The 23653-nt window shown below is 41.8% G+C and overlaps 1 protein-coding gene across 6 annotated transcripts in view; it reads right to left on the bottom strand.

Annotated features, from left to right (window-relative positions):
• Nucleotides 1-23653, bottom strand: part of gria2b (glutamate receptor, ionotropic, AMPA 2b) — a 43476-nt gene that overhangs the window by 15833 nt on the left and 3990 nt on the right. For all 6 annotated transcript variants that reach the window (XR_004615154.1, XM_034597708.1, XM_034597709.1 and 3 more), the window contains exon 3: nucleotides 6090-6329. Coding sequence is in view for 5 of the 6 variants with exons in the window: in XM_034597708.1 (XP_034453599.1) it covers nucleotides 6090-6329 (240 nt within the window). In the remaining variant the exon portion in view is untranslated. The remainder of the gene's footprint in view (nucleotides 1-6089; nucleotides 6330-23653) is intronic.

Genomic DNA, 23653 nt, shown 5'->3' with positions numbered 1-23653 from the left:
AGGTTGTCAAAGGTAAATAACATCGCCCAATATGAGCAAATCAACTTGAAAAACGTAATTTTAAAGAAATTGACAATGAAGAGAAAATTTTAAGTTTTCAGTTTTCATTTTACGTTAAAATCTTTATTTCCACCCTTTAAGATCTTCATATTTGGTTGTATTATGTTTTGGTATGTATTTTTGGCTTTAGTTTGTTATTCAGGAGGATTATGCAGAAAACTAGTGGACAGAACATAATTTTTCAAAATATACATGTCCACCGATCATTAACCTTAAAATCGATGTCATAATTTGTCCCCAAAAAATGACCTTAAAATACACAAATAAATATATTTTCCTGTGTTTTTTGGTGCAGTTTAAAATAAAAGAAAGAGATGAAGAAACCACAGAGGCTCAAATCCGTCTGTGCTTCATGTCAGTGCGGCTGCAGCCTGCATGTGGTTCATTCTTTTTTGATAACCATCTTACTTATATCACCAACACAGAAAATGTTCTTTTTTTCCATGTGGCTGGTAGCAAGTGTCCATTAAACTTTCATAACTACACATCTGAAAAAAAAACACAGCTCTGGTCAACAGTTTATCCAGTGCTCAGAATTAGGGCAGAGCATTACCATAGCAGCAGTGTCTTCTTTCTTCTTCAGGTAAATGTCCCTGATGGAACAGACCATGAGTGAAAATAGCTGCGAGCTAAGTTTAAAATATAGATGAAGATAAGAACATGTTTTTTTTTTCTTGTCTGCGGTAAAGGGAGACACCTTCAGTGTTGTTTGAACAATTTAATCCATTACTTGTGTCGTGTTACTTATTGAATGTTACAGCGTTTTTTTCCTCTAATCTGCTGCAGATTAATCTGGATATTATCCGTCCATCTCCACACTGAACCCTGAGATAACGTGCTATAAAAAATCTTTGCTGTTGTGGTAAATCCAGAACTCAAGTGGAGACTTGGCTCCTCAGATTCCCTCTGTAGTTTATTATCACTTCTCTCTAGGATGAAGCATATGTTCGGCCCTGGCACGCAGCCGTCCTCGTGTCAGGCACAGCACTACTGTTAGACTGGAGAACAAATATGTGATGTGACCTCACACTTACCCCTAAATTGCCCCGGATTTGAAAGGTCAGGGGAGAATAAGGAGACATGAACTAGTTTATGTTATTCACCCATTTGGAACGGCAAAAGGAAATTCATGTGGGACGTTACAGTTTAGTCAGTGAGAGATTATTCCTTCTCTTTCAGTCACCGCAGATCCAGCGTTCACAGCGAGAGCTTAACTTCATTGATCAAAAAACATCTCAATGTTAGCGGATGTATGTGGATGCATGAGAGCATTTGCATAATATGATGCAAAACTATTTAAATGAGGAAAGAAAATGCTTATAAATAATGCAGACAGAGGAAAGTGGTCCGATACCTACAAATACCATCTGATAATATTTCATAACTCATCCATAATGGTATAAAGGTCCAGGATCCTTCCCTCAGGAGCACCCGTCCACTTCCTGCATAATAACAACTGAAACACCATTTAAACTAATTGGTAAGTGCTGTGGTTCAAGGCTGTTATTTAAATGGGAAAAGGAGAGAGAACATTTCTCTATTAGAGAAACAGTTAAAATCTTTAAATGATGATTTCCTGAGGAGTTTTATTAAAAAAGAAAGTGTCTATGTTCTCACGGATGGCCACGAGTTTATTTTGTATTTCTTTTAATTTGTTAAATGTAATAAAGCAGCTTAATGCCTGAATATTGTATATGATTAACAATATTGCGATCAAAACATTTAAATGAGCACATACAGGGTCAATAAAATAAGAAATACGATCAATTAAATCTGACATACTGATATAATCTTATGTCATGTGCTTGAGGTGAGCAAATGGAAACAAGCCGTACAAACAACACCGATCTTTGATTCTATTGGATAAATATTTAGCAATGTTAGCAACGCTTGTTAACACATCCGGCAGCTGCAGAGCATCGAATGGCTTCATGTGGAGTTTATGAGCACCTGATAAGTGTTATATTATTATTATATATCCACCATTTCACTTTTAACTCTATGTGCCCTCTACAGTGTGTGAAGCTGCTAAAGCTGCGCTCCGACTGCAGCTGTCGCCACCAGCTACGAAAACAATCTGTGTCCAGAAGCTCCAGAAATGATCTCTGTCCATAACACACCAGAAAACACACGTCACATGACCATTTATGCACAATAGGCACGTGCATGCTGGTGTTAACAGGAAGCAGATTGTCTATTGGTCACAAAATACGACAAATGAGGACCAGACGAGGTGGAACTGTTACGATGAGTGTTAGAAACGCTTTGCATTCACTGCTGCTGGTCGAGTCGCGACTGATTTTAAAACAATCGAGAAGCAAACATGGGGGACATTGTTTCCAAACATCTAAAAAATGTTTCCGCTCGAACTAAAACTGCACCAGACGCGTTTCCAAGAGTCAGTTTCAGGGTCTGGAAAACTCTTTTCAACTGAAAGTTGATATTTGTGAAGTAGCCTATAACAGCATCCGGTGAGCCGTTATCCAAACTGACGTTCTGACAAACGCTGACAGCGGTGGTGTTGGTTCATGCATTGTGTCAACGGGCCAATGAAATTCATCACAAGCAGTGGCAATGCTATTGTCTCCTCTCGCAAGACGCCCACACACTCTCACACACTCACACACACACACACACACACACACAGATCCTTGCATCATTAACCAACCTGCTCAGTCACTTACAATCTCTCTCTCTCTCTCTCTCTCTCTCTCTCTCTCTCTCTCTCTCTCTCTCTCTCTCTCTCTCTCTCTCTCTCTCTCTCCACACTTTGGTTGCCATGGGAATGAGTGGATCACACTGACCCAATTAGACGGCCATGCAATGATGAAATATGCACAACAGGCTCTTTAGTGCAATTGCGGACGTACAGTGGGGACAGCAGGTCAGCATGAGGACAGTTTAAAGCAGCTGCTTTGGAACTGCCCCCCCCCTGTTTTTTTTGGAGAGGAAGAGTTATTTGATTCTGCCGTCGCTTGGAGGAGGGTGTGAGTGGGAGGACTTGGCAACGGAGGAGGAGGAAGAGCATGTGGACAGAGATGTGAGGCAGGGAGAGAGAGGGGGAGAGAGACAAAGTGGGGGGTGTAGTATAGATGGATGTATGTGTGTGAGGGGGGGGAAGATGCAGTGGGGGAGTTTATCCATCCATCCATCCGTGGAACAGCATGGTTCAGCAGTAAGAATCATTTTCTGCATTGAGATTTTGATCATCCGCAAGAATATGATAAACTTGCTTCTGGAACCAGAGCTGTTGTAACAGTGGGCGTTCAGTGTTGAGCTCTATTATCTATACCGCTAATCCTCTGAGGGTCACGGGGGAGGGGGGGTAGAGCCAATCCCTTGACAGGTTGCTAGCGTATTACAGGGCCAACATATAGAAACACACAACCAAGCTAAGACTGCACGTCTTTGGGGCTGTGGGGAGGAAGCGAGAGAATGTGGAGCGAACACAGGAAGAACATGAAAAACCTCCAGTCAAGCTACTGTCTTATAACCACGACAACCTGGGAGATTTAATGTGACGTGAGATGACAGAGAGTTAAAGGTTAAACACAAACAAAATCCTTCTTAAGCTATTGGCACTAAACTGTCGTACACCAGCGTATAGACGGCCCCCGTTCCCACCTCTCTGAGCAGATTCACTTCCTTTTACCTGATGATTACAGAACGTTATTTAAATGTTCTTGTGAGCTATCTTTGGGTTTTCATCAGGTAACACCTTCTAAGTGCTTTCATTTAAAAGTAATTCCCAAAAAATCCTCCTGTTCTCGTGCTGAAAATAAAAATAATGATTTTACTTCTATAATAAAGGAAGGTTTAAGGAGTGACACGTGAAAACATCCCTGTTCGACATTAGGAAAGGAACCGATAGTGTTATTCCACTGTAACTGGATACCGTTGAGGTCTTAATTCGATGCTTTCATTGCAGCGACGGTATTGAAATAGAAAGAAAGAGAGATTTCCTGTTCAGCCCCGGATGGTCCCTCGGTGCTGCGGGAGGCGGCGCGATCCTCCGAGGGTGCGAAGTCACAGAATCACAATTAGCACATGTCACAGTGACAAGAGTTACACGACAAAGCAAAGCGAGATAACGCACAATTAAAAAAACAAAAAACGTGTTCGTGTTCTATCACCAATTCTTGCTGTTATCTCTTTTCAGGCACATTGTTTTGCACTCAAGTTTTTTTACAGACTCTCAGTGTTTGATTTTCAGACTCGTCTCGCAAGTTAATACAATCTGAAGTGTCCGGGCTAATAAAGGACGTCTTGTGTGTCGAACCACGTAGACAATGAAGAAAAATGTCAGTTTAAGAAATGTAATCTTGTTTCTGGAGTTGGACGCAATCAGTGTCGAGTAGAAAAGAATCAGGGATGAAAGCGATCAGGGACTAGAGACAGAATAGATTTGAATATGAAGTAAGTCTGGATATTACAGTTGGAGGGTGGATCATTTTTTTTAAAGCTTTGACTTCCTTGCATAAATTCATCGCATGATCTCATCCAGGATTGCATCTGCAGGTACACACATCCCATAAGATCGTAGCCCTGTTAATGATGTGTGTGCATTTAAATGAGCGGAATGACAAATGAGTGCAATCTTTAATCAACGCACACTTTCCTCCGGAGCTTCAAATCGAAGTTTGTAGGACTAATAGACTCCAGGAGGCTCATGGTGTTTGACACCGAGGTGGAGCTTTTAACCTGAGAATCACCAGTTTGAACCCTCTAACTACTTGAGTGTAAGAGTTTCTTCAGCGCCACTGACCCGCAGGTCAACGGTACGAGACGAGGCAGCTCCCTGGTGCGACTGTGTGTTGAATGTGTTGATTGTGAAGCGACGCAGGGCAGAAAAAGAACAGGCACACTTCAAATACTGGAAAACTAATTCAATTTATAATGGTACGGTTTTTCTGCAGCAACATTTTTTACACTTTGGGTCTGATTCAAAACTTTTTAGTGGCAGGATTTCTCCCCAAATGTAGAAAACCATTTTATTATGGTGGCATTGTTTGGTAAATATCAAATAAGAAAGTACATTGAACAAAATACATGGGATGTTTTTATTCTCAGATTTTTGTCATCCTTGTTATACCATTTCCAAATCCCACAATTTTTTTATAAGGCCTCAAAATCTGTTATTTCTTATAATCCCAAAGTGAGTTATAGCAACTGTAAAAATCTCCTAATCTGTCACGGAGCTTCCAGGTTTGTAATTGTTTATAATCTCAAATTTCACTTTACTCCCTCCTCCTGACTTTTATATATTTTGGGATTTGAGTGATATACTGAACATAGTCTGCTGTTGTGCACCAAGTTCAGCATATTATATAATATTCTTTAAATTGATATTGTATTGTGAAGCCGATGACAGATCCCATTCTCTGTTCGAGGCACGTTTTCAGAAGTACAGCAAATCCAATTCATCATGTGTCCTGTGTAGACAGCTGGACTGATTACAACAGGACCGAGACGCCGGTGGAACCAGCCTCAGTCGAGATCATAACTTGATCGGCTCAGGAACATTGCCACATTTAAATACCGACAGATGGACGATGTTTAAGCCGTGAAGCCAGATGCAACTTTTCTACTGAGTCAGAAAGGTCAGACCGCAACCACATAACAGATCCTGCCTCTGCAGCGAGAGAGTGGAAGTGCACGGCTGCCGGGGCGCACCACCTGTACCGCGTCAACCATGACCACCTCTCTCCTCCCCTTGATATTACATAAAGCTCACTCTCAAACACTGGAGGTGCTGGAGATGATTGTATGTGACAAGCTGTTTGTCATGAATCGAAATGACCTTTACCTTCACCTGTGCTTTACGGCTGCAGGAGTAGGTTTTTCATTTGAACCACCGTTTGAAGGGGGAAATGTACAGTTTGACACAACTTGTGCATAAATTCAAACGAATGGCAGTTGCAACAGAATCTAAACAAATCACGGCAAATCTAATGCCATGTTAAAATGAAAAATAAGTAGTTTGAACTTTGCCATGATCTCTCATTTTTATAAAAGTGAACATGTCTTACCTCGGTCGCTGTCGTACAGGTAGGCAAACTTGTCCCACTTGTAGTACTCGATGAGGCTGAGGAGGGGCCCCTTGATGTCAGGTCTCATCTGGATGATGAACTGCTGGTTCCCGTCCAGGGGGAAGCTGGGCGTGATGAACGACACGTGGAGCGTCCCGCAGAACGACGTGATGGTGTTGACGGACTTTTTGTCGTAGAATCCGAAAATGGCGTACACTCCCCTGGAGAACTGTGAACAGACTGAAACAGAGGGGAAGAGGGATGTTAGGTTTGGTGGGTTATGGTTCTTTTCCTCTTCTCGTAGGAACTGATCACATTTCTCCTTGAACAACTCGCTGCCATAACTCTATAACCAAGATCTTTATTACAATCCTTTAGTGCACGTTAGTGGCGCACACAGCTACTGAGGGACATCTTTCCACCGTTTCTCTTTCGGCTGATGAATGGACAGCTTTCCATAACCTCTGCCAGGGGACAGCTTGTATTCAACAGTTAAGGATCCACTGAACACCAGTTACTGTGTGAAACTTTTATGAGCTGCCCTATGATACAGTGGGAAGAAGCGATGTTGAGTGTGGGATCATCACATGGGTCATGTGTGCTCCACCATATCTTCAGTTTGAAACCACTCCAGGCTTCTCCTATGAGAATATAGCTGCTTTCAGCCGTGCAATGAACATTTCCCAGAGATCATCCAGAGGGGCTGTATATGTACATGTGTATGTATATGTCCAAGTCAGCTGCTCTGGACAATCTTGGGAGTAATTCCTGCCAGCCCCCAAGTAAAAACACCAGAGAATGATCGCATGTGAGAATACAGCTGGAAATTCTCTGGAGAATTCACAGCGATTATATGAGACAAATGAAAAACTTGTAAACTTGTAAAGAATACAACAACACTAATATCTCAGGATGAAGGAGGCATCACACACGTAGAAGAAGTAGAACACAATTCGATTTTAAACCTTTTGGGGATAAGAACCGATGCTGGGTTTGATGGGCTGTAAACAAAAACTCTCTGGAGATGTCCCCGTTGTTTTGAACACGTCTGACTCGTACAGGCTCCTGCTGCATTCGTCATATGTGAAAGTTAAAGTTCGAGTCCATTATCTGGAGTTCACGTCTGAAAACAGCTTATGTAGTAGAGTAAATACGCTATGCTACACTACACTGTAGGTTAATACAGCTTCTTTTGGGTGACATTAAACTTGAATGATGGCATTTATTTTAGACTATGCAGCCAGCATTTTAAAATGGCTGGATTATTTCCATTACACCATCATACTGTTGACTTTGCAAAATCCCCTTTGTTCAATAATTCATGGCCCCCCTGCCCGGGAACACCCAGAACCTCTGCTGGCCTCGAGTATTCATTATGCACGGAGCAGAAAGCAGTGGGGCTGCAGGTAAACACGGGACCGAGTGTCGAGGTAATCCTGAGGCTGCAGGACGCTTCTCCAACATTGTACCGGGGGTCAGCAGATTGGCGTGTTGCTTGTAAATGTGTATTGATCGAATGTAAGTTAATCAGGCTTATTGACTTGGACATACGTGGCCTCCAAAGTCATTCGTCTAATGAGTCGTTTCCTCATCCACAATATAACTGGGATGACCTGCTGACAAAGGGAAATGGAATCCATGTATATTAGCCAGCTTGGTGTAAGTACTGCAGGCTTCCTGCCACAGGCTGCGGCAACTAGCGTTGATGAGATGGAAACGTTAAAGACATAAAAAGGCGGCACAACGAACGACCACTATAGTTTTAGCAAAATGAGAGTGAGGAAATGTTTCAGATTCACAAAGAGCCTTTGCATTTCAGACTTTATGTTAAGAGGGGATGCTTTGGAAAGGTTTGTTCAATTCCTGCTATAATGATAAACACTGAGTTCTCGTCACAGCCACTTTCCAAGCACAGAGCATCTCCATTAGTGAAACCTGGGACGAAATTAACAGCAGGTCGTTAAGAGTTGGCTCCGCAAACGAATAAAGCAGCTTGTGCCGTAATATGTCTCACTCCATCCTCAAAATGTGTCCCTGCCGAAGAAGCCAATTTTTGCAAAACTAGAATTTCCTGTCTCCAAAAAAAGATTGGAGTTGAAGAAGATCTGAGGAATTATTATTTCAAAGTCCCCTTTATTTTCTGCACAGAACAACCGTTGAGTTTGTCACTGGACATGAAACTCGGGTTTAAACATCAATGCATTTTCATAAGTCATTAACCAAGTCAAAATACTGGGGGGTGCAAAATAAGGCCGGGTTACAAGTGGGTCCTTCGCCATGACCCAACCTGAATACGTTTGCAGTTTCCATGTTGAAGGGTACATGAGGAAAGGGAATTTCGAGTACGTAAAAAAAAACGTATGCAACAAATTACTCTTTCCAAGTTTTCCTCTAGATTGATTTCTGTGGCTAATGGTAATAAAAATAAAGATGAATATGAGATTAAATGAAAACCTAACACCAGGAGTAAAAGCATCTCTGACACAAAGTAAACATGATCGTCAGGAGCTAATTGTCAGGAACTAAAAAGATATTTGTCAAGTCAGGGAGAGTGTTAACCATTCGCTTTAAACTCAAGTTTTCTACCCAGTTGAGACCTGAAACCATTTCCCTCCCGTAATCAAAAGACAGCTTCCCCATGCATCCCCCAGGCAGCTGAAGCCCCCCCGCTGCCTTTTACGTCTCAAACCTCCACAACATGCAGAGCTCATCAGGAAAAGGCCAAACTAGGCGGGGGCGGGGCCAGCTTTCATCTCCCGCCAGCGTGCGAGTGCTTCCAAAATCTTAAACGATCCATCAAGCCGCACAATTACAGCCACCTGAGACGAGCCGTCCAGGGTGTTCCATCAGGGTCTGGGGCGGGTCCTGATCCTTTCAGCAGATGACAGTGGCCGGTGATGTGGCCACAGAGGGATCAGACCTCGGCCATCTAATTTCACCTAAATCTCACAGGAACTGGAAAATGGTTTTATACAAATTCAGTGAAAAGGAGGAAACATCCCTCGGAAAAGAGGAGAGGTCACATGTTCAACGGGTCATGGTTCTCTGCTCAGAGCTGATAACTGACTGAACTGAGGGCAAAACCTGAAGCGAGCAACTTATGTGATTTAAATTTGGTTCTGGGAGGAAAAGAAAAACTATAATCAGAGTAGTTTTGCCTCCAAAAGGTAAATCTACTGAGAAAATGTCAAAACAACATTTACTGCAGTAAAATGCTACTTTGACATCAATGAATTATCCAATAATAATGATACAACGCTGACAGGTGCCTTTCTGATCCTCAATCTGCCAGATTTTATGTCCTCATGTCTCAAGAAGCTGCCAAACACCGTAATTACCAGGAAATGACATCGCAGAGATCTAAAATGTAGAGGAGTCGTTATCAAAAGAAAATTGGTGGTTTGGAGATTTTTGCTTGGATCTTAAATTTTTCAGCTTCCTCTAAATGAAATAAACAGCTTTTTAAGAGTAAAAGATGAAAACACTGATAATACGATGTCGTTTTCAGTTCTATACAAAGCTGTTGGACAATGTTAAAATCCTGGACCCAGTTCTAACAAATCACACGTGCTTGTGTCGCACTGGATTTCTCAGCTCCTTTCATCATCCGTTCACACACATTCATACCTACAGACCATAATAAAAAGGGAATAAAATGAACCCAACAGCAATCTGCTCGTCTTGGTACTGTTAGAGGACCCTGAGAGAAAACCCACACAAACATGAAGAGAACATGCAAACTCCGGCTCGTGATGAAAGAGATGCCATTTCTTATTTTGAGTTGCAAAAGCCCTGAGAAGGATCCAATTCTCTCTTTGCCTCGCAAAGCTGCAGATGTTTGTTTTTTGGAAGAAAGAACAAAGCTCATATCTCATCATAGAACAGAATAAATATACCGTGTACTATAGCACTCCTCACTGCCACCCCCTGAAGCTAATACAGCTGTAGAGTTGCTCCGCGCCACGTCTGCATATTGTCATGTATCTAAAGCTTTCTGTGCCGACACTCTCTCGCTGCTGCAGCTCGCTGAGTTTGCCCGGGATTAAAACTCTCTGAGCTCACGCTAGGAGCCTGGAGATCCCCATGACTGTGCCGCAGCTTATGCCAGAGTCAAACACTCTGACAACATGTTACTTTATTACCGAAAAATGATAATTCACATCCGGAAACAACTCTCCCATGCAGCCGCCACCGCCGCCGCCGCTCACAGAGGATTTTTCTGACTCCGGAATGTGAGACGGCAAAAGAATGAGGAGCAAGGGGTTTTCTTTTTTTTTTTTAATGGGTGAGACGTCTGCATGAGCATCCTCAGTAAGGAATTCAGAAATGTTTAATTACAGAAGAAAAGCCAGCCACAAACAGTAACTCTCAGAAACAGTGAGGATTGTGGAAAAAGCCATTAAGCCTCTGTCACATCCGACTGCTTTTCAATGAAACCAGGGAGTTTTTTCGCCCTCAGAAAATCCCACAACGAACAGAACCGGAGAGAACTGAGAGACTGGGCAAATCTTTGTGTTGAGGAGGTCACTTTAATAAAACACCACGAAAAAAAAATAGCTCGATGTCTGTAAATTGAGATATAAATTCAGTATCGTTCTGTTCTAAAAGATAAAATGAGAAAGAAAAAAAACTGCGGTTCTCTTAATCTGGGGAATGTTCAAGTGAGATAAACACGGTGTCGATTTGGGAATTTGTAATCCTAACATTGTTGTTGCAGACAATAGTGCACAGCGCGTAACCCTGTTTGTGTGTGTGCTTGTGCTCGGTTCGTCTGTGTTCGGTCGTGGGCGTGTGAGCGGGTGTTCAAATTCCTCTTTCAAGCCAACGATGTGAAAGAAACCAGCATGTTGACATATAAAATATATAGTTCTGAGATAAATGCGGTAGAGCAGGAGCAAGGGATCATTATCCATATAACTGTGTATATTGGATTTACTCACCTGCACTGAAAGTACAGCTGCTCTGGAAAAGTTGCAAAAGATCAAAACTGCTTTGAGATTTACATAAAGAGAACCTCAAACAGCAGGTGTGAACAGTCCCGTCACCTCTCTGCCTGCAGATCAACACATTGAAATGTGCTATATTGAACACAGCACCTTCACGCACCACATTTCACAAAGACTTTGCAATCCTTCAAATTAGTTTCCTGATCTTTAGGCTGCATTAAAGGTCAACAGATGCCTGAATTAGTGCATGTTTCATTTATCAACATCTAGGCACTGTTTACAAGTTAAATTCCCCCAAATCCTACATAGAGATTATCAACAAGTGCCTGCTCTGATTTAAGGAGAAGTAAACTTTGCACAAAGATATTGTATAATTAAAAGATTGTGGCATTAGCAGTGAAGAAGACATTTATCTCTCAAAACATATATATATGTACATTTACTTTTATAAATTTAATTAAATTGTTCTGGATTAGGCTACTCATGCAAGTTATAAATAAATTATCTATTTAGGTCATTATGGTTTTATGTGTGTTAATGTCTCATCTAACTGTGGTTTGTAGTAATGAACAATGTGCAATGTTTCACAATAAAAGAAGCCTCTTAAGAAATTAGGTTAGTGTGCGTTGAATTTCTGTCCACTGAACTGCAAGAGGGCTTTTAATTTGAAATGTTACAGAAAGTGGTGTTTGTTTTCACGGCATTAAGCATTAACTGTAAAAGGGCAAACGGGGAAATGGATCTCAATGAGGCCCCGTGTTAGAATACGACCAATTATACAAACAGAGGGTAACAGTATTAAAGCAGTGCCTCTAAGCCCGGCTCAGATAAAGGCCTGTTACCTTCCACAGTAAATAAAGGTCCTGGTCATTCGAGGAAATATGATGTTAATTTTGTTGGTCGAGGTTTGGATAATGGCTCCGTTCTGGAAAAACACACTTTTATATCTATTATTGAGCCGCAAATATTTGGGCACTCCGACACTGTGTGGTCATCAGACGCCTCTAATCAGCTCATTATCACCAGGATGTTAGATGTGTCCCAGCAGCCACTCTGGCACCGTGGTTCACCTTCCGAGGAGAAGGTGTACCCTGTTGAAATATATTTAGCCGTCCCAATTAACTGACCTCGTTTTCACCGCCCTGGCACCAAAGGCACCGCTGCGCCACTGTTTACTTTACCGTCACCGATCAAAGATGGACTCGGTCTAAATGACCTGCTGATAAAACGTCCAGATTTAACACTACATCTTATATGATTTGCAACAATGTGAAAATTCACACACTAAGGTTTGATTACGATTAAATCATAACAAAGGCCATTATTTTATTCATATATATATAATAGGTTTAAATGTGATAGGCTTCATGTTTTATTCAGGCTGTAAGACATTTACATAGCATTTAAACTATTGAAAACATATTTTTGGGTTATATAGTTTCATGAAGCTTAGCATCCACTAAATCAGCAGTGGACAGAATATCTTAAATTTAATAGATAGCCAATGGTGGTTCAGTGCTTCGGAGAGAGGATGATTCAGTCTAACACACACACACAGTCACACACACACACACACACACCCACACAGTCACACACACACACACACACACACACACACACACACACAGTCACACACAGTCACCCACGCACACACTGTGGTGAAGACCCTCAGCTTTCCAGTCACAGCTAACAGAGCTGCCTGTTAGATATCGCGCCCTCTCTAACACTCCTGTTCTCACTGCAGAGAAAAGGGCCTCGGGACTTCAGGGCTTTTTATGTTAAACGGATCCGTCACCGGTAAGTAAGGCGGCGTAAAGCCAACACTCCTGTCAGAGCAACCTGAGCACATTTGTCACTGAGCTACTTGCTGCAAGCCCAGATTTTAACCTTGTAGGTTGTGTCTCCTGGAAAAACTGGACTAACTAGGTTTATCTGTGCCCTTCAGAACAAACTGAGAGATTTCTAAATGCCACCTCGATGTTTCAAGGTATCATTTCTATAGGGTATAAAAAACTTCACTAAACATTCAGACACCATTACAAAACGGCAAACTACATATCTAGTGATTAGTGAGTGAGAGCTGCTCCTCATCTTCATCAACACTATTGTTAATTGTACTGTTTGTGTTTTAAAACCATCATTTTCACATTCCTGTCGTAGGTGAAGCTAGAAAAGATGCTCTTTGCCGTCCTCCCTTAATGCTCCTGTAATCTCAGACTCTCGACTTTAGTATTTGAATCCTTATCACTGTGCCTCAGAAATAGAAAATGGACGGAGACAGTTCTGACTTAAGCTTAGAGCCATTTAAAGACTGCTCCTCTTTTCTGCCCATCTCAATTAAAACACGCTTCATCCCACAGATTCTTACGATTCCCAAGGAATTAAAGAAGGACTCAACCTGGCTGCAACACTTTCAGCAAAAGAGTATTTATCAATATTCAATCCCATTTATGGAGCGTGGGCTGTGCTTTATAACTTCTAAGAGCTCTGTCTGCAGCCCATAAAGACACTATCTGGTTTCATTCCCTCTGTAGACGGTTGCCAGGGAAACATATTTCAGCCATGTTCTCTCTACTCCCAGAAAATACATCATTTCATAGTGTGGAAGCTTTAAATGTCATTTTCTTTTCTCCTTCAACGCAAAAGGAGGGCATCGGCCAAATAGGTTAGATTTCTGCTTCACGGTTACAAGTATAAATACTACATACAGGTATTGTTCTTAAAATTTAAAAGGCTTATGAAAAATTCAATAACCGAACAGTCTTACTTCGCAAACCCCTCTTCTTAATGACATTCTTTCATCGGCTAAATGAAATGGCAAACATGCATCGCAGCACCGGGGGCCGTTGCCTGGGTGACGGCTCTCAGTCTGATTCTTGAGTGGCCGATAGGAGGACTGCTGGGAGGTGTCAGCGCGGCCCAGCCAGGCACACTGGGAAGTGTTTTTGTCTGCCTTTGAGCAGCTCTTCCGGCAGCTGGTCTCTGGTAGAACAGTACAGCTCAGTTCCTATCAACTTCGACTCCCCTCCTCCCACCTCTTCTCTCCGTCTCCTTTCTCTCTCCTCCTCTCCTTTTGTTCACTGACCTGTTTCCTGGAGGCTTTCTGACGGCCCTGGATGGAGGATGTAGGTTTCCCCGAGAACAGAAACCGATGAATACCCTCAATACTGAAGGCTCAGTGTGTGATCGTTGAACGGCGCCCCGCGATATCTCAGTCAGAGATGCAGGACTGAAAAGCTCAGATATGGTTGACTGCTACAGCTCTAGCAATGTTTGTAAATGTGGCCATTTCCCTTATTAATTTTGAATCAATGAGAGTCCACCAACTACATAAAGCAAAGTCAACTCTACTCGGGTGGTGAAAAGATGTAGAATTCTGTGGCGCTGGAGTAGCTTTTCATAAAATGTATATCACCAAGGTTTTCTGAGTCTACAGAATCCTCCACCATGTCCGTGTTGAATTAGTTTACAGACAAGAGGTTTAAAGGTGCTAATAGAATAGAATAGCAGCTAAAACAGTGCGATGGCACATGTATACTTTCTATATATTTGCCTATTTGTGAATATCTATCATTGAAGTTGAAGGAGCAATTATTGAAAGAGATTTAGTCTTTGAAAAGATTCAGCAAAGTGTACGTGTTCGTGTCGTACTCTGTGCCCAGCACGGATCAATCTCCCTGCCCATCGGCGGATATCCGGGCTAAGACTCCATCTTCAGTTCGCTGTTCACTATTTACAGTCCAGCTGGTCAAACATTTCTCCTCACAAACACTGATATCTTTTTGTAGGCATTTTAGTTCCAGTTTACATTTTGGCAGATCAATAAAAAAAACAAAGGCTCTTCAGTTGTGTGTTCCATCTTCTTAGCTCTCCACACGGACTGTTTACCTTCGGGCAACCAAAGCCTGCTCGAACGTGATTGATCAGCTGGAAAAGAAAACCACAAAGCTTCAAGCCAGAACATCTAGCTCCCTGAATTCTTTCTGCATATGAAGAATATGTAAGTGCGTGTGTGTTGGTGCCTTCAGAGATGCCAACACTAAAAAACTTTTCCATTTTACTTCTCAGCCATATAAAACGGTTTTAAAGAACAATCGGAGCTATTGACAGAAAGCATTCATGCACTTCCTCAAACAGACTGCATAGTGCAAAGAAGCATAATGAATCAACATTAGATTCTCAAACATTTTGATTTACCAAACATGTAGCCGTGCTCTGCCTTTTTTTCATAGCTTACTCACAAAGACAGGTAGTATTCACAAAGATAAGGTGGAGCTTTGATCGTATTTTTTAAAACATTTCTCTATAAAAACACACTCCAGGTCTTAAATCTGAGCAGAGGAAAGCTCGGTGTTGTGCTGCTGTGCACAGGCACACTAATTCATCCCGAGCAGCACAATACAGAATTCTTCAGCCATATTGATTTGGCGAAGCTGAGCCCATACATCACACACGGCTACTGTTGTTCAAATTCCATCTGCCTCCTGTAATAAAAAACATTTTGTGTCCCCCTGACCTTTTGTGGAAATATCAAAGCAGAGCTCGGCGCTGCCGCTCTATGTCCTAATGATCCTGGAACCCACCAGAGCAAAATTAGTTACATCTCTCAAAACACGGCTCCATCCAGCATCCGAGGGAGCAGCTGCCATAGCAACCAGACAGGCAGTGTTTGCCGGAGATGAGTGGGGATCAACTCAGAGAGGTGAAGCAAAGAAAAGAGGCATTAGTGCACATGATCCTGTGCTTGATAGCTCCTGTTCAAACAATACTTGAATATCACGTGTAAACCGGATGTTATATTTGAGTTCCCAGTGTAGATGCACTGAAACCAATTATTTCCTGTTTTTCCCTCCTCTCTCTCGCTCTCATTAGAGAACATGACGGAGCCGTGAGAGATGCCATCAATGAGGCTTCACCTCTCCAGTCTCAGGGTTGAACAACACGACCTGAAGTCTCTCATCAGCTCACAGGTTCCCATTGAACCCAGACTCATTCCCCTTTTCTGTGACCTTTAGTTCATCTCTCTGTCCCTGACCTGTATTCAATCAAGTTTCCACCATTTCTCTTATAATTAATACAGTCTGAAGTGGTATGGCTTAAGGGAAATAGCATTAAACTTGATGGAGAATATTATCTTATAGTAAATACCTGTTCAACACCGCAATACTCATCCTACAACCGATCAGAAAATACATGACAATGATCTTAGCCACTATTATAACAAATTAGATGATTCCATGTTACGTACTTACGATTAAAGAAAAAATATTCTTGAGATTTCGTCATAGTATTATGAGAATAAAGTCGTAACTTTATGAGAAAAGAAAATCATAATATTACAAGAATAAAGAAAAAAAAATGTTAGGAAATAAAGGCCAATAATGACAATTGAACTAATACTATAGGCTACTATTCTATGCTACAATACAATATTATACTTTGGGCTACTATACTACACTATAGGCTACTATGCTATATGACACTATACTATTCTACACTAGGCTACAATAATAATAAAACAATACTATACTATAGGCTATACTATGGTAAACTATAGTCCACTATGCTATACAATACTATAGGTTACTATGCTAGAGGCTACTATACTACTACACTATGCTACAGGCTACCATGCTACAATACAATTGTATAATAGGCTACTATACTATGCTTTAGGCTACTATGTTATAGGCTACAATACTACTTTACGCTACTATGCTTTACTGCACAATATACTGTACCTTACTATACGATACTATGTACAATCCAATGGGCTACGATACCATACTATACTACATTATACTATATGATACTATGCTACCTAGGGTGACAGAGGACACAACATAATTAAAGATACAGTATGTGGAAGTCAAAAGCAGGTGAAAGGTTACACGCAGTCGTTAGCATGAGAGATCTTGCAGCGACCAAGACAGCAACTCCTCCGACTTCATTTCTCATCCACTGTGCCCCCCCCCGGACCATTTAAAATACACTTCTCACATTGTGTGTTTGCCAGCACTCACACACTTTGAATCGGTGCCAGCCAAAGAGGCTCGCAGAAGAAGATGGAGATTAGAAAATATTCTCACTTCAAAAGGAAGCAAACAGCGTCGTGACCTTGCGGAGGCCTCGGTTTAACAGAATAAAATGAGCATTAAAAAGTGAGATTGAGGTTGCAGCTCCAGCTACAGCTCTCATGGGATTTGATGCTTCCTCCCTTTCTGTGAGGGATTTTCATGCAAATCGGACTCTTTTTTTTTTTTTTGACAAACAGCGCTCTTACACCGAAGATGTTTTGCTGTGCAGACATGACACAAAACAGAATTCGCTTCACGATAGAACACTGAGTAACACGCTGACATGTGCTCAGAAGTAATGTGCTTGGATGTAAATACCAAGTATGGTTCAGCTGTAAATGCAGTTATGATAGTAAAGCATTAGGAATTGAGGATTTTGACTAGGTTTCAATCTTGATAGATGTTTGTTGAGTCCAATTGAGGGTGCCTGTGGTAGAGCGGGTCGTCCACTGACCAAAAAGGTTCTCGGTTCGGCTCCTCAATTCTGCTTCCCCACTGCTTTGCTCCAGACATTCAAGTTTCCCAGAGGACAAAGCTCACAGACTTTGGTAATCCATTGACTTTTCCTCTTGCATGAAGAAATATATCTACAACTGTCAATTGGTTGCAGTGAAATTCGGTTCAAACTATTAGTGTCAACCGAGTTTATTAACTTTCATGGTTTCCTGCACGTTCATCTCTCAGCACCATCGGGTCAAAATCTTAATCAACACCATTCTTTGATTCATGACCAAACATCTGCAAAACTGACTTCCCCATCATGCTCAGCTGATCTTTGAGTTTAAGTATGCAAACACTAAACTAAAGCTAAAATAAGATGAGGAACATAGAAAACGTTGTAGCTGCATTTGTATAAACTGAGACCCGACGACAAGCGGGAACAGTGTGATGGAAATCTCTAGGGAGAAAATAATAGGTCAGCAGTTGAGTGTATGATATTGGATGTTGCGCAATTAGTGGAACTTCCTTCTGAGCTTCTGGGAGCTTCTGGTGAAAGAAAGTGTCAGATAATTTATGCAGCTCCCCCCATTTCCCCCAGTGTTTCTCCTGCTGTTTTATCACAGCGGGGGTGGGGGGGGGGGGGGGGGGGGGGGGGGGGGGGGCTGGAGCTGCTAAAGAGATGAGAGGCCTTTTGTGTTCAATTTGTGCCATTTTGAAATGTTTGTGCAGGACTCGACTCTAAACCAAATGGTCTGTGTGAACTGTTGATTGGAAGATTGGTTTTATGTCCAGAACTATTTAGATTTTTTGAAACCATTAGAGGCCTTAAATCAAGTGAGAAGTAGACTCTTCTCATAGACTTCTATAGAAATGGTATCACCCTCTGCTCGTCACTTGAGAGAATACCTGAAAATAAGTATCAGGTATTTCCTTACTGGCTTTACTTTATGTACCCGGAGTTTATGTCCATTCAAACGGTCCCTGCTCTAAACCCACCTGTGTATGAGCAGCCTCACTCCTGTCCACCACAGCAGCAGCAGCAGCGTCTTCTCTCACTTCAGATTGACAGTGTTGAAATAGGAGCAGACAGCCGGGGACAGTCCGGAGTTGCCTGTTGCATCGTTACACTCCGACTGCTCGTCTCCCGCCCGAGTGTGAAGCTGAATATATCTGCTGTGTGTGTATATATATGTATGCGTCTCCTTCAGACACCTGTCATACACGAAGATATCGCCCGCCTGGGGACACGAGTGCTGACTTTGCTGTTGTGCATACAAAACCTTCCCCCCCCGCTCACCCTGACTCACCGTGTTCCTCTTTTCTTCTTCTTATCTGCTTCTAATGGTCCAGGTCCTTGTGCCTTTAACATCTTTTTTGGCAGCTATCACACACTTGGCCGTCCTTGTGGTCAGTCCCTCCACAAATTGGTTTTACCCACGTTCTTATCCAAGCGTGTGCGGCTGATACTGCTGAGTGTGCTACATTCACGCTTGTCATTGGATGGTCGAATACTATTTTGTAATATTTATCCTTTATTGGCCATACATTTTGAGAAGCTTTGTATAATATTGATTCATCTTTTCGTACTTAATGTATATTCACAAAGACCTAAAGATCTAAATGCCCCTTTGTTGTCAGCATTTCTGAAAGTAAATGTATTTCTTTATCTCAGAACTTTAATATAGTCAAGAAAACATTGACACAGACAAAAAGAAAACTGAATTTAGATCAAAAACACCGCCCGCACACTGTGGCCTGACAGGACGTCACACGGTGAAACACCCGCGGTTCCTTTAACGGGGACAAACATCAGAGCAGGACGATCGTGAACGACCGAAACTTCACTCACTCATTTGTGACCAGTTTTCAACTTTCGACTTTACTGTTGCCAAAGGAGATCTTTTGTTTTGCAGACAGGGAAAATGCAAAATGCTAATAAATGACAATGGCACGATACAATGCATAAGAAATACATGAAGACCATGTAAAACCTATATAACAGCCAGACATCATTATCCTTCTACTGGTTATGTTTTAATGAACATCATTTGTCATCTGCAAAATTTCTCATCTGGCAGCATAAGCTTTTTCTATTTATCTTTTCATGTTCATCATATTTTGTATCAGTGTCAAATCAATATTAATTGGTGGGTTTAAATGAGATTCAAGCAGAGTTACAGGCTAATGTGCCGGATCAATGAAGATTCATTACAACGTCCTCGTTACACAGAGTCAGTTGTGTTAGTGAAACATCAGATTTTCACTTCAGGCTGAAAGAATATAACAAGAAGGCAGATTACACAGCGTCACAACAATAAATAAAACACTAGAATGAAATAATCACCACAAAATATCCACATGAAGTATATGAAGTTTTCTCTAATATTTTCAATGTGGAAATCTGGACACTATAATATCAGCTTACATCATCTGATGCACGAACAATATTCTGCGCGATTATAGAAAACGCAACTGACAAGCCAACAGCTGCTGAGATGCGTTGGCCACACTCCAAACGAGGCCTTTTGTTCGAGCAGTTCTTTAAAAGAGTGCAACAGCTCGGTCTGCAAAACAGATGGAGCCTCACAGACCTCCTGATAATATAAAGAAATGATTGAAATGGACCAAAGGTGTGAATGAAGAGGACAAACCGAGCTCAGGGTTAAGAGCCGGGGCTAAATGAAAAGAGCAGGGAGGGAGAGTATTCATCAGTCGTCCATGTTGATTTACTGAGCTGCTTGTGGAAATGACGGTGTGGGTTTTACAGAGATGCGAAAGGTTTAGACTGGAGCAGGTGAGAGAAAAGGTTTCACATGAGCCAACATTACACAGAATCAGGTTGTATAAGCACGGATTTAGCATATTTGTGTTTTAAGATGTCACTGTCTGCTTAAAAGACCTTAAATAAAGATGAACAAGCTCCTCTTCCTCCCAGGTTGCAAAAGTGAGGCCAAAACATACAGAACACAGGCGCCACCATCTTGCACAGTCTCACTGATACAGACTCGGCCAATCGCAAAACGGTCTCAACTGTCAATCATGTTTCACCATATGCTTAGAGCATCAAATAACCAATTCAATTATAACCTATCAGATAAATTAACATAATAACAACCCCCTGAAAATGATTTAATGTTTACTTTTCCCATGAACTAACATGGAGGGGGCGGGGTTTGTGACATGTTCTGCAGGCGGCCACCAGGAGGGGATCCAGATGTTTTGGCTTCACTTTTGGGGAGCAGTCATGCCGTCCATCTTTGAATTCAGTCTAGTCTGGTCTGTAACGTTTTAAATACAATATAGTTAAAGTCAAAAGAGCCTTTACCCAGAGTCCTCCTGCCCTTTTCACTCGCTCCTACATTCTGCTCAGTGAGACATAACATTACAACAGCAGCACATGGGCTCGTGTTTCTGTTCCTTTACTCTGCTCATCACCCTGTAAAGGCCTCTGACTCCGTCCTCTGACTTTCATTCATCATTTCCTCTTTTTTTATCGTTCCCTTTGTCTCTCACACACACATTCAAATCCTAATAAGTTCGACAAGAACTCCACGTGAGCCCAGACGAGGAAACCGGATCAAATCTGAATCACCACGATGATGCCAAGGACAGAATCTCCTCTGGGAATGATGATGAGCATCACCCGTCACCACGTGAGGTTGTTTGGTAAATTAAAGAAAATTACACTTATTAGATAAGTTAATTCAACTTCTTAAAATTTGATTGATTGATTCTAGTTGGTGAGACAAACATTTGAAAGTCTTAGTCATAAAGACTTACATGAAAGATTTCCCAGATTCCTACAAACGGCTTCTTATCTTAGATCAATAAAAAAATCCATCTACTGATGATGACTACGAATTTTGCCTAAAAACAACCTTTGAAGAAAATGTACTTACAGGTGTAATTTGGGATTTAAATAAACTATTAAACCAAATTAGCTGTAAATTTTTTAGTCTGAACACTGAAGGACACATGTATTGTAAAAACATGGCCACCTGAATAAGTTTTATATACGATGTCTCTGCTGAATCCTCACCAAACTGAACACAGCCTCAGACGTCAGTTGCAAAAGGATGTTCTTCATCACATCAGTGATGAATAGTGGACATCAAAGATCTATAATTATTCCAGCCGCCCTGCGTCTCCCCGACACAGTAGCAGACTGTTGATTGATTTTGTTTCCGTCACAGCAACGGCCGAACGGCGCTTTCGGCGTGTTGTTGTTGTCACTGTACGAGCTTTTATGGCTTGATAACAAAGAAGAACGCTGCAGGAAAGTGACGAGTTGTTTTTAGTTTTCAGATGAAAGATATGAGAGGGGACATCTCGATAACGAGCCAAGGATAAAGCCCTCGGATACATGTTTTTTATGATAAGGATCTGTTGTCTGTGGCTGCAATCTGTGCAGGATCTTTACTTGCAAATCCAAAGAAATGCAAAGAAATTTGTCTTTTTGTGGAACTAAAGCAGAAACATTGAGAACAAGCAGGTCGACCTTAGACAGAGAGAAATGTGTGCACGGTCATATGGATGAATAAAAGATCGACCAAAACACAATTCATCATGACTAAAGATATGAAATTATCTTCTGTGCTACACGCCTGCTCAACTAAAGGATGGGACACCTGTATCATCCCTTCCTTATAATACTGGTAAAGTACAGTCCAATTTCTAATTTGCATACTTTTAACACTGGATTTCAATAAGGAGAAGCAATTTAAATGTTATGTGCAGAACTGTATCATAACCTCCTGTTTCCAAAATGCCAAATAACAACCTATCAACAACTAGAACTCAAGGCCCGACAGTTGCAAGCTGCACCAAACACTGGGGAAAGCATGTCCTCTTTGACGAAGGTAAATAAATAACTTTTAGTGATTTACTGTCTAACCCAGGTGATTTTCTGAATTTGAACCAAGCCTTTGAAATTTAGCTTTGCCTTCTCTTTCCACCAAAATGAGTCGATGGACTCTGCATCGTTGCTGGAGGACGAAATCTCCCTGACAAACTTATGGCACAGACACATTTTCCCCACCTGCCTCGGAGGGCGACTTCCAGCGGAGAGACTTTGACTCAGGCCTGTAACGGATGCCTTCTCAGTCCTGTGTTTTTTGAGGACAGAGTGATGAGGACTTGGTTGTGGGCTTATTCAGGGCAGGCAAAGATCCACAGAGGGTTCTTTAGCCTCATTTTCTGACCGGCCAGCTCCCAGGCCTATTTAATATTTCACAGCTCCCTCTGAAAATGGAGGAGAATGCTCTTAATTAAGTGTGAACAATATATTGGCTATAACCAATGCTCCACTGCACCAAATGTGGTCGGTGTGGATGCATGAAATCACAGTGCGACGTGATTCAACCGCGACGAACCGGAACTTTGAAGTGTTAAATCGTCGGAGAGGTGTCAGTGACCTCTGTGGGCGCGAGAGGAGGAGGAGTGGTCTGCTTTGAGAGAAGTGGGTGTCAGGGATAAGAGCATCGGGGCAAAAGCAGAAAATTAAGTTTTAATTCGGCACACACACACACACACACAAACACACACACACACACACACACACACACACACACACACACACACACACACACACACACACACACACACACACACACACACACACAGTTGCCCGCATGTTGATAAACCATATCCCATATATAAAGATGGACAACATGGCGGCTCCCAAAAGTGAAGCCAAAGCATCTAAATCGCCCCCTGGTGGCTGGGTTTAGTACATATATCATAAACCCTACCTCCTCCATGTTAGCAGATGGGACATGGACCAAACTAAAAAGTAAAAGTACACGTTACATCATTTAACGATGGTTTCTGTCATATTAGGTTGTTCATTTTTGGCAGATGTTTTGGCTTTATTTTTTTCAACTGGAGGAAGTTTAGACACGTCGTACATCTTTATTTACAGTCTATGAGATAAGCTTAAACTATTGTCATATAACTATTGATACCCAACCATGGTGAGTACGTGGTTTGTCCAGTTAGAGATAATGTTGTGTTGTCTTCCTCCGTTTTTCAAGTTACAACAAAGTTGTCGAGGACGGTGTTTTGCTTCACCGGTGACAAAGGTGCAAGAGCTGCACTACAT

The sequence above is a fragment of the Hippoglossus hippoglossus genome, chromosome 10 (assembly GCF_009819705.1).
Source record: "Hippoglossus hippoglossus isolate fHipHip1 chromosome 10, fHipHip1.pri, whole genome shotgun sequence".
Taxonomy (NCBI): domain Eukaryota; kingdom Metazoa; phylum Chordata; class Actinopteri; order Pleuronectiformes; family Pleuronectidae; genus Hippoglossus; species Hippoglossus hippoglossus.
The sequence above is the reverse complement of the archived record's forward strand: the minus strand, read 5'-3'. Positions and strand labels throughout refer to the sequence as shown.